The 16,325-nt window shown below is 43.0% G+C and overlaps 1 protein-coding gene across 1 annotated transcript in view; it reads right to left on the reverse strand.

Annotated features, from left to right (window-relative positions):
• Positions 1 to 16,325, reverse strand: part of ltn1 (listerin E3 ubiquitin protein ligase 1) — a 122,375-nt gene that overhangs the window by 101,816 nt on the left and 4,234 nt on the right. Inside the window, exons 2-3 of the mRNA XM_067992747.1 lie at positions 12,724 to 12,927; positions 8,251 to 8,349 (exon numbers count right to left, since the gene is read on the reverse strand). Coding sequence (XP_067848848.1) covers positions 8,251 to 8,349; positions 12,724 to 12,927 — 303 coding nt within the window. The remainder of the gene's footprint in view (positions 1 to 8,250; positions 8,350 to 12,723; positions 12,928 to 16,325) is intronic.

Genomic DNA, 16,325 nt, shown 5'->3' on the forward strand with positions numbered 1-16,325 from the left:
AAGTCTCTTTATTTTTTTAAAACATAGAATTACACTGAATGTAGAGTACAGAAACAGGCCATTCGGCCCAACAGGTCCATGCCGGTGATTATGCTCCACTTGAGTCTCCCCCCCCACCTACTTCATCTAACCCATCAGCATATCCTTCGATTCCTTTCTCCCTCATGTGTTTATCTAACTTCCCCTTAAATGCATCAATGCTAGTCGCCTCAACTATTCCTTGTGGCAGCGAGTTTCACATTCTAACTACTCTCTGGGTAAAGAGGTTTCTCCCGAATTCCTATTGGATTTATTAGCGACTATCTTATATTTAAGGCCCCTAGTTCTGGTCTCCCCCACAAGTGGAAACATCTTCTCTATGTCTACCCTATCAAGCCTTATCATAATCTTAAAGACCTCTATCAGGTCACCCTTCAGCCTTTTTTCTAGAGAAAGGAGCCCCAAGCCTGTTCAATCTTTCCTGATAGGTATAACCTCTCAGTTCTGGTATCATCCTAGTAAATCTTTTTTGCACCTTCTGCAGTGCCTCCATATCCTTTTTATAATATGGAGACCAGAACAGTTCATAGTACTTCAAGTGTGATCTAATCAAGATTCTATACAAGTTTAATATAACTTCTATGCTTTTCAATTCTACCCCTCTAGAAATGAACCCCAGTGCTTGGTTTGACTTTTTTATGGCCTCATTAACCTGCCTTGCTACTTTTAGTGATTTGTGTATAAAAAGCACAGATTCCCAATGTGGTTCATTTTCAAAGAAAAACAGAATCTGGAACAATTACTTTAAAGTTTAACGAAAATCTGACAGTGCTCTCTTAAGATGGGAAGTAAGCATTTCCAAACACAGTATCTTGGACATGTGGTAGTTTTCAAGTTTGCTGAAAAAACAATTAAGCATTAGAAGATAACTGCATTGATAAATTAGAAATTCCCAGCGAGTCGATTTTTAGAAAGAACCTAAAGCTGAATAAATAAGGACAAATGGTTCTGGATTGAACTGTCACAGCAACATGCCAGTTGTGACAATTGGATTCACACCTGTGATCCTCACACTGTTAAGCTCCCAATCTCAATCATGCCATTGTGGAGAAGTGAATATTGGAACAGACAGTGATGGTGATTTGCAGCAACAGTGGTGGAAATTTACAAGCAGATCAATTGTCTACTCCTGGCTACAGCTGGTGCATGGTGGTGGTATACAGGAAAAAGGTGAGAGAATGTCAGTTGAAAAAATGGGTTTAGACCAAAAGGAATGAAAGAGTGAAAATAGGAGGACACAAAATGAAAAGAGAAAAGCAAAAAATATATGGGTGGGGGGGGGGGGGTTAAAAAGGTTACACCAAAGAAAAAAGGAACAAAATTAAGAAGCCTCCTTTCCAATAAATTAAATCTAATGAAGGTAGGAATAATTTTTTAAAAACAGATTTATTACAGATACAAACATCGGTACCAAGTGACTCCCACAGAATTATGAAGAGCAAAAGCTCTGAAAACTCAAAATGGATCATGTAAAGCTCTGGCCCATATTAAATAATGCAAAATATCATAGCATCCGCTTTTTAACTAGATCACATCTATAGAAAGGTTTTTGAAGAGAAATAGTTAAATTGTGGACTCCTAAAATAACACAGATGCAAGTGACCAAAAGTTACTTAGAAAAAAAACAAAATACTGCGTATGCTGGAAATCTGAAATAAAAACAGAAAATGCTGGAAAAGCTCAGCAAGTGAGGCAGCATCTGTGGAGAAAGAAACAGAGTTAACATTTCAGGTCAAAGACCTTTATTCAGAACTGGAAGCTGTTAAAGAGTTAAATGTTTTTAAGCAAGTTCAGAGCTTGGGGGGGGGGGGGGTGGAGGGGAGGAAAGAACAAAAGGGAGGATCTGTGATAGGGTAGAGGGCAAGTGTGATTAAATGACAAAAGGGATGATGGAGCAAAGGCAAGGAGGGTGGTAACAGGACAAGTTAAGAAAACAAAAGATCAGTCTAGAGGAGCTGTAAATGGCAACAGCAAAACCATTATCAGCAGCTGCAGTCCAAAGAATTAAAAAAAAATTTTAAATGGGAGTTATGATCTGAAGTTATTGAAATCAATGTTGAGTCCAGAAAGTTGTAAAGTGCCTAAATGAAAGATGAGGTGCTGTTCCTTGAGCTTATGTTGAGCTTCATTGGAACAGTGTAAGAGGCCGAGGTCAGAGTGGAAGTGGGATGAGGAATTAAAATGGCAAGCGACCAGCAGGTCAGGGTCACGCTTGCGGACAGAGCGGAGGCGTTCAGCAAAGCGACCACCCAATCTGTGTTCGGTCTCCCCAACGTAGAGGAGACAGCATTGTGAGCAGCGGATACAGTATACTAAATTGAAAGAAGTACAAGTAAACCGCTGTTCACCTGGAAGGAGTGTTTGGGGCCCGGGACAGTGGGAAGGGAGGAGGTGAAAGGGCAGGTGTTACATCTTTTGTGCTCGCACAGGAAGGTGCCATGGGGAGGGGAGCAGGTGTTGGAAGAGTGGACCAGAGTGTCGCAGAGAGAGTGGTCCTTTCGGAATGCTGAAAGGGGAGGGGAGGGGAAGATGTGTTTGGTGGTGGGAATGGCGGAGGATGATACGTTGAATGTGGAGGCTGGTGGGGTGGAAGGTGAGGACAAGGGGGACCCTATCATGGTTCTGGGCGGGAAGGGAAGAAGTGCGGGAAATAGGACAGACACGGTCGAAGGCCCTGTCAACTACAGTGGAGGGGAATCCTCGGTTGAGGAAAAAGGAAGATATATTGGAAGCACTGGTAAACATAGAAACATAGAAAATAGGAGCAGGAGGAGGCCTTTCAGCCCTTCGAGCCTGCTTCGCCATTCAATATGACCATGGCTGATCCCCTAACTCAATACCATATTCCCGCCCTCTCCCCATACCCCTTGATGCCTTTTGTGTCTAGAAATCTATCTAGCTCGTCCTTAAATATATTCAGTGACTTGGCCTTCACAGCCTTCTGTGGTAGAGAATTCCATAGGTTCACCACCCTCTGAGTGAAGAAATTTCTGCTCATCTCAGTCCTAAATGTCCTACCCGTATCCTGAGACTGTGACCCCCTCATTCTGGACCCCCCAGCCAGGGGAAACATCCTCCTTGCATCCAGTCTGTCTAGTCCTGTCAGAATTTTATATGTTGCAATAAGATCCCCTCTCATTCTTCTAAACTCAAGTAAATACAGGCCGAGTTGACATAATCTCTCCTCATACGACAGTCCTACCATCCCAGGGATCAGTCTGGTGAACCTTCAGTGCGCTCCCTCTATGGCAAGTATATCCTTTCTTAGGTAAGGAGACCAAAACTGCACACAACTGATGCGGAAGGTGGCATCGTCAGAACAGATGTGACTGAGACGGAGAAACTGGGAAAAGGGAATAGAGTCCTTACAGGGAGCGGGGTGGGAGGAAGTGTAATCAAGGTAGCTGTGAGAGTTGGTGGGCTTGTAATATATATTGGTTAACAATCTATCCCCAGAAATGGAGATAGAGAAGTCAAGGAAGGGAAGGCAAGAGTCGGAGGTGGACCATGTGAAGGCAAGTGAAGGGTGGAAATTGGAAGCAAAGTTGATGAAATTTTCCAGTTCGGGGTGAGAGCAGGAAGCGGCATCGATACAGTCATCAATGTACTGGAAAAAGAGGTGAGGGAGGGAACCAGAGGACTGGAACAAGGAATGTTCCACGTATCCCACTAAAACGCAGGCATAGGCGGGACCTATACAGGTTCCCATAGCGACACCTTTTATTTGGAGGAAGTGAGTGGAGTCAAAGGAAAAGTTGTTCAAAGTAAGAACAAGTTCAGCCAGGCAGAGGAGGGTGGTGGTGGATGGGGACAGGTTGGGCCTCCGTTCAAGGAAGAAGCGGAGGGTCCGCAAGCCGTCCTGGTGGGGGATAGAGGTGTAGAAGGGCTGGACATCCTTGGTGAAAAGGAGACAGTTAGGGCCGGGAAACTGTTAAAGTGGCGGTGGGCTCAGAAGAGTTGTGGATGTAGGTCGGAAGAGACTGGACAAAGGGAGAAAAAACAGAAAATGTGAGGTTATGCACTTTGGCAGGAAAAATCAGAGAGCAAGTTATTATCTTGATGGCAAGAGACTGGAAAGTACTGCAGTACAAAGGGATCTGGGGGTCCTAGTGCAAGAAAATCAAAAAGTTAGTATGCAGGTGCAGCAGGTGATCAAGAAGGCCAACGGAATGTTGGCGTTTATTGCTAGGGGGATAGAATATAAAAACAGGGAGGTATTGCTGCAGTTATATAAGGTATTGGTGAGACCGCACCTGGAATACTGCATACAGTTTTGGTCTCCATACTTAAGAAAAGACATACTTGCTCTCGAGGCAGTACAAAGAAGGTTCACTCGGTTAATCCCGGGGATATGGGGGCGGACATATGAGGAGAGGTTGAGTAGATTGGGACTCTACTCATTGGAGTTCAGAAGAATGAGAGGCGATCTTATTGAAACATATAAGATTGTGAAGGGGCTTGATCAGGTGGATGCGGTGAGGATGTTCCCAAGGATGGGTGAAACTAGAACTAGGGGGCATAATCTTAGAATAAGGGGCTGCTCCTTCAAAACTGAGATGAGGGGAAACTTCTTCACTCAGAGGGTGGTAGGTCTGTGGAATTTGCTGCCCCAGGAAGCTGTGGAAGCTACATCATTGAATAAATTCAAAGCAGAAATAGACAGTTTCCTAGAAGTGACGGGAATTAGGGGTTACGGGGAGTGGGCAGGAAATTGGACATGAATTTAGATTTGAGGTTAGGATCAGATCAGCCATGATCTTATTAAAAGGCGGAGCAGGCTCGAAGGGCCGATTGGCCTACTCCTGCTCCTATTTCTTATGTTCTTATGTAGAATTGAGATAGGAGGAAATAAGTTCCGCGGGGTAAGAACAGTCTGAAATGATGGGTGTCCCAAGGCAGTCCTGTTTGTGGACCTTGGGAAGGAGGTAGAAGCGGGCTGAGGGGTTGAGGGACTTTAGGTTGGAGGCCGTGGCGGGGGCGGGGAGATCTCCAGAGGAGATAAGGTCAGTGACGATTGATGTTCAGCAGTGGGGTCATGGTCCAGGGGGAAGCGGGTGGAGGTGTCAGAGATTTGGCGTTCAACCTCCATAAAGTAGAGGTGAGCAGGTTTAATGACAATGTCAGGGTTGGACCTGAGAGAATGGAGTGCTGCAAGTTCAGAGGGAGGTAGGTTAGAATGAGTGAAAGGACTAGAGAAATTGAGACGGTCAATATCATGCCGGCAGTTCGCAATGAAAAGATCAAGAGAGGGTAAGAGGCCAAAGTTAGGGGTTCAGGTGGAACGAGAATTCTGAAGATGGGAGAAAGGGTCTGCTGTCCAGGGGGAAGACTCCTGGCCAAAGAAGTGGGCGCGGAGGGGAAGGTGATGGAAGAAGAGCGCAACATCGTGTCGAGCTTGGAATTCATTGAGGTGAGGGCGTAAGAGGATGAAGCTGAGGCCTTTGCTGAGGACTGATCAGGGTCAGAGAGGGGAAGGTCAGAGAGAAGAGTGAAACACGACAAAGGGTGTAATTGGAAGGAAGGATGGGGACAGAGGAAGGGGAAGGGGGAAGAAGGATCAGGAGGAGCATTAGCATCTAAGAGATACCTCAACTTCCACCCCACCAGCCTCCACATTCAATGTATCATCCTCCGCCATCTCCGCCACCTTCAGCGCAATCCCACCACCAAGCACCTCTTCCCCTCAAGCGGCACTTACTCACCAATAACCTGCTCACCGATGCTCAGTTTGGGTTCCGCCAGGACCACTCGGCTCCAGACCTCATTACAGCCTTGGTCCAAACATGGACAAAAGAGCTGAATTCCAGAGGTGAGGGGAGAGTGACTGCCCTTGACATCAAGGCAGCATTTGACCGAGTGTAGCACCAAGGAGCCCTAGCAATATTGAAGTCAATGGGAATCAGGGGGAAAACTCTCCAGTGGCTGGAGTCATACCTAGCACAAAGGAAGATGGTAGTGGTTGTTGGAGGCCAATCATCTCAGCCCCAGGACATTGCTGCAGGAGTTCCTCAGAGCAGTGTCCTAGGCCCAACCATCTTCAGCTGCTTCATCAATGACCTTCCCTCCATCATAAGGTCAGAAATGGGGATGTTCGCTGATGATTGCACATTGTTCAGTTCCATTCGCAATCCCTCAGATAGTGAAGCACTCCGAGCCCGCATGCACCAAGACCTGGACAACATCCAGGCTTGGGCTGATAAGTGGCAAGTAACATTCGCGCCAGACAAGTGCCAGGCAACAACCATCTCCAACAAGAGAGAGTCTAACCACCTCCCCTTGACATTCAATGGCATTACCATCGCCGAATCCCTCAGCATCAACATCCTGGGGGGGGTCACCATTGACCAGAAACCTAACTGGACCAGCCATATAAATACTGTGGTTACAAGAGCAGGTCAGAGGCTGGGTATTCTGCGGCGAGTGACTCACCTCCTGACTCCCCAAAGCCTTTCCACCATCTACAAGGCACAAGTCAGGAGTGTGATGGAATACTCTCCATTTGCCTGGATGAGTGCAGCTCCAACAACACTCAAGAAGCTCAACACCATCCAGGACAAAGCAGCCCGCTTGATTGGCACCCCATCCATCACCCTAAACATTCACTCCCTTCACCACCGGCGCACAGTGGCTGCAGTGTGTACCATCCACAGGATGCACTGCAGCAACTCGCCAAGGCCTCTTTGACAGCACCTCCCAAACCCGCGACCTCTACCACCTAGAAGGACAAGAGCAGCAGGCACATGGGAACAACACCACCTGCACGTTCCCCTCCAAGTCACACACCATCCCGACTTGGAAATAAATCACCGTTCCTTCATCGTCGTTGGGTCAAAATCCTGGAACTCCCTACCTAACAGCACTGTGGGAGAACCTTCACCACATGGACTGCAACGGTTCAAGAAGGAGGCTCACCACCACCTTCTCAAGGGCAATTAGGGATGGGCAATAAATGCCGGCCTCGCCAGCGACGCCCACATCCCATGAACGAATTTTTAAAAAACCCTTTCAGCATTCTGAAGGGACCGCTCCCTCTGCAACACCCTGGTCCACTCTTCCATCACCCCCAACACCTACTCTCCTCCCCACGGCACCTTCCCGTGCGAGCGCAGGAGATACAACACCTGCCCTTGCACCTCCTCCCTTCCCACCGTCAATGGCCCCAAAGACTCCTTCCAGGTGAAACAGCGGTTTACTTGTATTTCTTTCAATTTAGTATACTATATTCGTGCTCACAATGCAGTCTCCTCTACACTGGAGAGACCAAACACAGATTGGGTGGTCGCTTTGCTGAACACCTACGCTCTGTCTGCAAGCGTGACCCTGACCTGCCGGTCGCTTGCCGTTTTAATTCCCCGTCCCACTCCCACTCTGACCTTGGCCTCTTACACTGTTCCAATGAAGTAAAGCTCAATGTAAGCTCGAAGAACAGCTCCTCATCTTTTGTTTAGGCACTTTACAACCTTCCGGACTCAACACTGATTTCAATAACTTCATACCATAATAAAAAAACAGGAGCAGAGATTTTTTTTAATTTTTTGGACTGCAGCTGCTGGTTATGGTTCTGCTGTGCCATTCACAGCTCCTCTAGACTGATCTTTTGTTTTCTTAACCTGTCCCATTACCACCCTCCTTGCATTGCACCATCATCCCTTTTGTCATTTAATCACTCTTGCCCTCTACCCTATCACAGACCTTTTCTTTTGTTCTTTCCTCCCCTCCCATTCCTTCCCCCCTTTGCCTGACTCTGTACTTGCTTAAAAACTTTAACTCTAACATCTTCCAGTTCTGACGAAAGGTCTTCAACCTGAAACGTTAACTCTGTTTCTTTCTCCACAGATGCTGCCTCACTTGCTGAGCTTTTCCAGCATTTTCTGTTTTTATATTATATAAAAGTTACTTAGAACCACAGTTAAATATAACAAGTATAGAGGAATGTAGTATGTGAGTAACAAATTTCGACTTGGAACAATGTAGTTACATAAGAAATGTTTTAAATTCTGGGTTACAACACTATGCTCCTGTATGATGGATGTGAACTACCATAATATTAGGTATTATCGATGTGGCTTTTACGAAAAAAATTACGTTACTGATTTGCAGACTCAATGTCCCAATTCTAGTGTCCCACTTCTAGGCATTGGAGATTTCACTTATTTGCTTGCAACTGTTCAGTGTAAAATTTAGGGAAAGAAGGACTGCACAGATACTTACCAAAGAAATTTTGCAGTAGATCCTTGACCAATAAGGAAGAACTCCTTTTATAATCTCAGGGTCTTTCTCTTTGCACATTGTCCCAAACTCTTGTACAGCCTTAGAAAAAAGTGAGTAAGTATTTAATGAGTAATTCAAGTATTAGAAATATCAAACCCCCACCACACTGAAAAAAAAAACTAGTGAACTCAATAATTCCAAAGAACAGCATTCTATGCAATAAGTCTATCAAATATGATTTCACACTTAACTTTTAAATGAACTTTACTTACTATAACTGTATTTTTTTTTTAAATGACAAATAATCAGTAATCCCAGAATAGCTTGAAATGGAAAGCTTCATTTACAATTACCTAAATAATCCATCTGCTTTGATTCACTACAAGGCAACTTAAAACAGAAAAGTAAATATAGCATTGTTGTATTATCTGATGTACCACTCAAAACTCAACTGAATACAAGATTAAAAGGATATCAGAGACTATGTAACTTAACTAAAAAAAGAACTTCCATTAATATAGTGCCTTTCGTGACCTCAGAACATAGCACTTAGACAATGCAGTACTTTTTAAAATGTAATCACTTTTGTAATGTTGGGAATCGCAGCAGCCAATTTGCACACAGCAAGATTCCCAAAAACAGCAATGACATAAATGATCAGATAATCTGTTTTTTTTAAAAAAAAGTGATGTAGGTTGAGGGATAAATATTTGCCAGGACACTAGAAGAACTCACCTGCTCTTCTAATGATGCTATGGGATCTTTTACATCCAACTGAGAGAGCAGACAAAGCCTCGGTTTAACATCTCATCTGAAAGACAGTACCTCCGACAGTGTAGCACTCCCTCAGTACTCCATGGAAGTGTCTCGATTATGTGCTCAAATCTCTGGAGTTCAGCTTGAACCCATGATCTTCTTATTTAGAAACAAAAGTGCTACTACAGAGCCAAATCTGACAATTAGCATTATATGAGGGGCCCCAACTGTGGGCTTGATAGGAGTCACACTCAGAAGTCAATGTTATCTGCTAGAGTAGCCCAGTAGTACTTTTTAACTGGTTTGACATGTAGAAAAAAAAAAGACACCTTCTACCAGTAAATACATTCAGTCACTTATCAGAAAGGCAGCAAGTTTGATCCCTGACCTGCGACAGCTTGGCTCAGCGACAGCACTCTTGCCTCCGAGTCAGAAGGTTGCGGGTTTGAAATCCACTCCATATACTTTGAGTGCATAATCTAGGCTGTAGTAACGAGGGAATGCCACATTGTCAAAGATTACATCTTTTGGATGAGATGTTAAACCGAGGCCCTGGCTGTCTGTTTAGGTATGTAGGAACAGGCATAGGCCATTCAGCCCCTCGAGCCGGTTCTGCATTCAATTAGCTCATGGTTGATCTGTACCTCAATTCCATTTACCCGCCTTTGCTCCATGGTCTTTGATAATCTTACCCAATAAAAATCTATCTCAGTCTTGAAAATTTCAAATGACCCAGAATCCAGAGTTTTTTGGGGGAGCGAGTGCCAGATCTCCACTACCCTTTGTGTGAAAAAGTGCTGCCATATTTCACTCCTAAATGGCATAGCTATAATTTTAAGATTATGCTCTCTTGTGCTGAATTCCCCCAAAGAAAATAGTTTCTCTGTATCTACCCTAACGAATCCCTTAATTATTTTAAGCATCCCTCAACCGTCTAAACTCAAGAGAATACAAGTCAAGTTTATGCAACCTGTCCTCAAAAGGTTAGGAGAGAAATGACCTCAACTGCAATGTCATCCATTTTCAAATGACCCACTGACACTCACTATCCAGGTTCAGATGTGAAGAATGCCTATCTAGCAAGGTACTGGAGGACTGCTGTTGCCCAAGGAAAAATCAGAGCAAGGAGGAAAATATGTATAAATCTTATCGTAGTAAGTTTGATACTTGTTGAACATTTGCCCAGAATTGGCTGCAACAATGTTATTGACCACGATCGCCATAAGTAAGACCACTGTTTGCCCCAATCCTCCAGTGCCAAAACTTGCTGTGAAACTCATTATCATACGCCACAGCAAAGCTAGTGGCGATCCAAAGGGCTTTGAAACAGCACCATCTACTCAGAAGCAGGCCAACTGTATACACTGGTCAGTTTCATTTGGAGACATGGCGCTACTGCTCAATGAGAAATACTGATTACCAGCAAAGCCCACTGCTTGCAATGACTAGGCTGGCCATCGCCCAAATAAAGTAATTTATCACTTTTAAAAATAACCTACAGAGTGTATAATTTTTGTACTTTTCAAATATGTATACAATATTGTCATTGTATTAACAATTGATGTTATAATTAGTATTATTCACATCATCTGTCAAATCATTACTGATCATCAGTTGAAGTGCTGTTGGGGGAGTCTGAGTCATAAATTGGGCCCTGCAATGTTGATGCACCATTACAAGGGCATAAGTCTCCAGGAAATTCTGGGTCACTAATTCCATCTTTTTCAGACCTTTGAAATCGCGTGCAATGTTACCACCCCAAGATCAGCTGTCACATGGACAAGAAAATTTCTTGGAGGCCAAAATCTCATTTACTTTAATTATTGCATAAATTCACTACCAAATTGTACATTTTGGTGCACTTTATTCATGGAATAACACAATTATAAATTACTATCAATTGTATTGCAATCTTAATATTGTGCGAACAGAAATATAAATTTGTTGTCCAAGAAGTACTTAAGGAAGAAGACATATCCAAAAAATGCAATGTCATAACTCCTTTCCTTCCTTCCCCACCCCGATCTCCGAAAACCTAGTGGGTCAATACACAAGGGATGAATTATTCAAACTAAAAAAGTGGAAACACTGAAGAATGGCGATTTATTTTCACCTGTTTCCATCTGTCCCAGTATGGCGTTACTAGTTCAGTATTTTGTGACAGGAAACTCATATACAATGTTATATTGTATAGGAAAAGTTTGTTATTATTTTTCACAATTTCCAAAACATTCATCAAATGTAACTGTCATTTTATATCACTTTTGCAATAATGTCAAACATCTTCTTTTCTCTTTTTGCTGTTTGTCCCTCAGTAGAATTTTTTTTGTTAACATTTGGATTTCACTTCTGATAGAAGAATAGTCTCTACCAGTAAGAAAATCTCATAAAATTTTGTATGCTGGAATGTAACTAATGTTTCTCCGCATAAAAATACATGAGCACAGGTACGATGGGTCAAATGGCCTCCTTCTGTGTTGTATGACTCTATGATAGGTGCATAAAATTCAGCCTGCAGAAATTCCTGTAAGCAATAACATACAGGCACACATACTGTAGCATGGAATTAAGAAAAGACTCCACAGCTAAGAAGAAAATCACAGGTAGGATACCTTCAATCACAGGGTATCGTCAATCCTCCGAAACATATGTTACTGCTATTTAACCATATGTTCAGATAACTATCTCTTACCATTGTTTTCTCTCCATTTTAATCAGTGCCAATGATTCTACCTGCTGTTAGTCACGTACTCGCCATATCAGGTTGTACTTTTTTCAAGGTTTACTTATTTTGGTGGGGGGTGGGGGAGGGGGGGGGGGGGGGAGATGGGCCACATAATTAGGTTTTTCATTCACATCAGGAAACGTCAGAAATAATTCTATCCCTCTCTTGCTAGCTCTATCAAGCTGCACCAGCTCCACAGAGTTCTTGATCCAGTAAATCCAGCGGTGATAGGGATTGTAGCATTGGGAGGGTGCATCAACAACGTTTGAAAATACAATGTTTAGTAAATCAAAATTCAGCATTCTAAATATGCATAATTGAACATAGGGCACAGTATGAAGATAATGGCACATTTCATGTAATCTACTTTCAAAAGTTACTTTATAAGAAAATGAGAACATTTTATTTGGAACTCAGACATATTTGTTAATACAGGTATTTTAATTGTACCTCAAAAATATTTTCTGTTTAATTTTGTTTATAAGTATTGGTCAATTAAAAGGTTAAGTGTTATTGCAAAACACATTGCCAGTTATTAAAAATAAAGTTACTGGAATGCACAAAAAGAGCTAAAGATAAATGAAGTAACTTTTAATCACATAACTACATCATTACAGCCATGAATTCTCAACTGAGAGACTAGAGTTTGAATTCTAGAACACCTGCTTTGGCTAATATTTCCACCACAGTTGTAACAGGGAACGAGATAAAAACTAGCTGACTAGAGATTCTTGTTCATATCACTCAAGCAGTGACATCAACAGCAGTCATGAAACAGTCTAGGCTGGATTGTCCTACTCCTTAAAAAAAATGGTGCTGTGGAAAATATGCCAGAAACGGTAAATACGCTTCTTCCCCCAAAAAATGTTCTTGACATGCAGCTGCAAAGAGAAGTTTACAGAGTGGACTTACAATGTGATGACTCCTAGGAATTATTTCTACAGGTACCTGCTAAAAAATGAGCTTCTGCAGAAGATGACAGTAAAACATACTTTTAATTTTGTGGTTGCATCTCTCTTCGACATTTTGCGCAGAACCATTCGAAAATCAGCATCCACCAAACTATCCACTTCTTCTAAGCCTTGGACTGCAGGAACATAACCCGGTTCATTCTGGGAGGCTCCAAATCCAATAAAGCCTGGAACCGTTCCCTTGTCTTTAGCCAGCAGCTCAGCTGCTTTACCACTGTTGGATGGCTGCAAATACAAAGCAATTCAAATTAGTCTTATGCAAACTTCCTTAGGAGCCAAACTAAACCTGCACAATGTTTTGACTTTTTTCCAACTCATGCAAACTGCTGGAGAACATTAAAAAATGTCATATTATAACCACTTGGTAAATCTATGCTATATAAATGCAAGAGGAAGGAGGCATTGCTGGACTTGGCTCTGGGGAATGGGATGGGTCAAGTGGAGCAATTATCAGTGGGGGAACATTTAGGGAACAGCGATCATAGTATCATAAGGTTTAGAATAGCTATGGAAAAGGACATGGACAACTCTAAAGTAAAAATACTCAATTGGAGGAGGGCCAATTTCAGTAGGACGACAACTGATCTGGCCCGGGTAAATTGGAATCAAAGTATCTCGTATGGATGGGGTACAACTTACAAAGAAAGATGATATTATTTATGCAAAGAAATTAACTAATGGTCCAAAAGCATATTCAACTAATAAATGACAGTGGAAATACAAAATATAAACTCACAGACCTATAGTCTCCAACCACTTTGGCTACTGTCCTTTCTTCCCAGTATTGTAAACTACTTAATTTAAAAAGCATCGACAAATGAATGGACTGCAGTCCTGAGGCAAGTTTGGAGTTGTCCAGTATGAGTGTTAGCATCCAGAAAACTTCTGGGCTTCAGAAGCAGAAAGTGGTAAAGAACTCTGCAGGAAACAATTACGTCCAGGGTGAAACATGGACAACGTGGGAGGTTTCAAGGAAGAAAGCAGGTATACTGAAAAATAAGTGATACTGCACTCTTCCACGACTACTCTTTGGTTTGGGTGTGCTATACCCATAAGATCTGTACATAGCTACTGTTATGCATTAGTATGCTAGAGGTATCTAATCAATTATATTACTACTATGCAACTCTTCAGCAGTTAGCCAAGAACCCAAGCACTGTCAATAAAATAAAGCAACCTTTGTTGCACCATACATGTTTGTGGATAAAACAAGCTTGGGAAACATCAGGGATACTGGAGTGGAGCCAACCTGATTTCTTTATTTCTCTTCCTCTTTTGTACCCTTCCTAAAGGCATTGCTGGGTTACAATTCCACAAGCAGCAGCCACACTCTTCCTTAGCACTTCCTGATTCTGAAGCTCAAAGGATTTGTTTTGGATGCTGACACTCATGCTGGACAACTTCAGGAACTCACCCAGGGTGGCCATTCTTCACATCTTAGCTCAACCATTGTCAGCAGGCTTTTTGACCATGCAGGGCATCACTGTCCAATCCTATCTTAATCCAACATGCATACATATACTCACTGCATAGGTCACTGGAGAATGATCACGAACCCCAACTGATACCCACCCCACTTCCCAGCTCAGCCAAAGAGGCAGCAAGGCCAATTGTAGCACCATCTTAGCTATCATTTAGCGATCAGCTAACTCAGCACAAACCAGAGATCAAACTCAAATATTCCAGTTCTGTACAGCTCGACATAAGAACATAAGAAATAGGAGCAGGAGCAGGTCACATGGCCCCTTGAGCCTGCTCCGCCATTCAGTCAGATCATGGCTGATCTTCAACCTCAACTCCACTTGCCTGCCCGATCCCCATATCCCTTGATTCCCCTAGAGTCTAGAAATCTGTTTAACTCAGCCTTGAATAAATTCAACGACTCAACATCCACAATCCTCTGGGGTAGAGAATTCCAAAGATTCACAACCCTCTGAGTGAAGAAATTCCTCCTCATCTCAGTCTGAAATGGCTGTCCCCTTATCCTGAGACTATGGCCCCTAGTTCTAGACTCTCTAGCCATGGCAAATAACCTCTCAGCATCTACCCTGTCAAGTCCCCTCAGAATCTTACATGTTTCAATGAGATCACCTCTCGTGCTTCTAAACTCCAGACAGCATAGGCCCATTCTACTCAACCTCGCCTCATAGGACAACCCTCTCATCCCAGGAATTAATCGACTGAACCTTCGCTGCACCGCCTCTAAGGCGAGTATAATCCTTCCTTAAGTAAAGGAGACCAAAACTGTACACAGTACTCTAGGTGAGGTCTCACCAAAGCCCTGTACAATTGTAGTAAGACGTCATTACTTTTGTAAACCAACCCCCTTTCATAGAAACATAGAAAATAGGAGCAGGAGTAGGCCATTTGGCCCTTCGAGCCTGCTCCGCCATTCAATATGATCATGGCTGATCCTCTATCTCAATACCATATTCACGCTCTCTCCCCATACCTCTTGATGCCTTTTGTGTCCAGAAATCTATCTAGCTCCTTCTTAAATATGTTTAGTGACTTGGCCTCCACAGCCTTCTGTGGTGGAGAATTCTACAGGTTCACTACCCTGTGAGTGAAGAAATTTATCCTCATCTCAGTCCTAAATGTCCTACCCCGTATCCTGAGAGTGTGACCCCTCGTTCTGGACCCCCCCAGCCAGGGGAAACATCCTCCCTGCATCCAGTCTGTCTAGCCCTGTCAGAATTTTATACATTTCAATGAGATCCCCTCTCATTCTTCTAAACTCGAGTGAATACAGGCTGAGTCGACCCAATCTTTTGCAATAAAGGCCAACATTCCATTTGCTTTGCTAACTGCTTGCTGTACCTGCATGCTAACTTTTTGTGTTTCTTGTAACAGGACACCCAAGTCTCTCTGAACACCAACATTTAATAGTTTCTCACCATTTAAAAAGTATTCTGTTTTTCTATTCTTCCTACCAAAGTGAATAACCTTACATTTCCCCACATTATACTCCATCTGCCACCTACTTGCCCACTCACGTAACCTGCCTATAACCCTTCGCAGACTCTTTGTGTCCTCCTCACAGGTTACTTTCCCACTTAGCTTTGTATCATCAGCAAACTTGGATACATTACACTCATTAACGTAGATTGTAAATAGCTGAGGCCCAAGCACCGATCCTTGCGGCACACCACTAGTTACAGTCTGCCAACCTGAAAATGACCCTATCCCTACTCTCTGTTTTCTGTCCGTTAACAAATCCTCTATCCATGCTAATATGTTACCCCAACCCCATGAGCCCTTATCTTGTGTAACCTTTTATGTGGCACCTTATCGAACGCCTTTTGAAAATCCAAATATACCACATCCACTGGTTCCCCTTTATCTATCCTGTTAGTTACATCCTCAAAAAACTCTAATAAATTTGTCAAACACAATTTCCCTTTCATAAAACCATGATGACTCTGCCAAATCATATGATTTTCTAAGTGCCCTGTTGCCACTTAATAATGGATTCCAGCATTTTCCCAACGACTGATGTCAGGCTAACTGGCCTGTAGTTCCCTGTTTTCTCTCTCCTTCCTTTCTTGAATAGCATTTGCTACCCTCCAATCCACTGGGACCATTCTAGAATCATAGAATCATAGAAGTTTACAACATGGAAA

This window comes from Heptranchias perlo, chromosome 11 (genome assembly GCF_035084215.1).
Source record: "Heptranchias perlo isolate sHepPer1 chromosome 11, sHepPer1.hap1, whole genome shotgun sequence".
NCBI classification, from domain to species: domain Eukaryota; kingdom Metazoa; phylum Chordata; class Chondrichthyes; order Hexanchiformes; family Hexanchidae; genus Heptranchias; species Heptranchias perlo.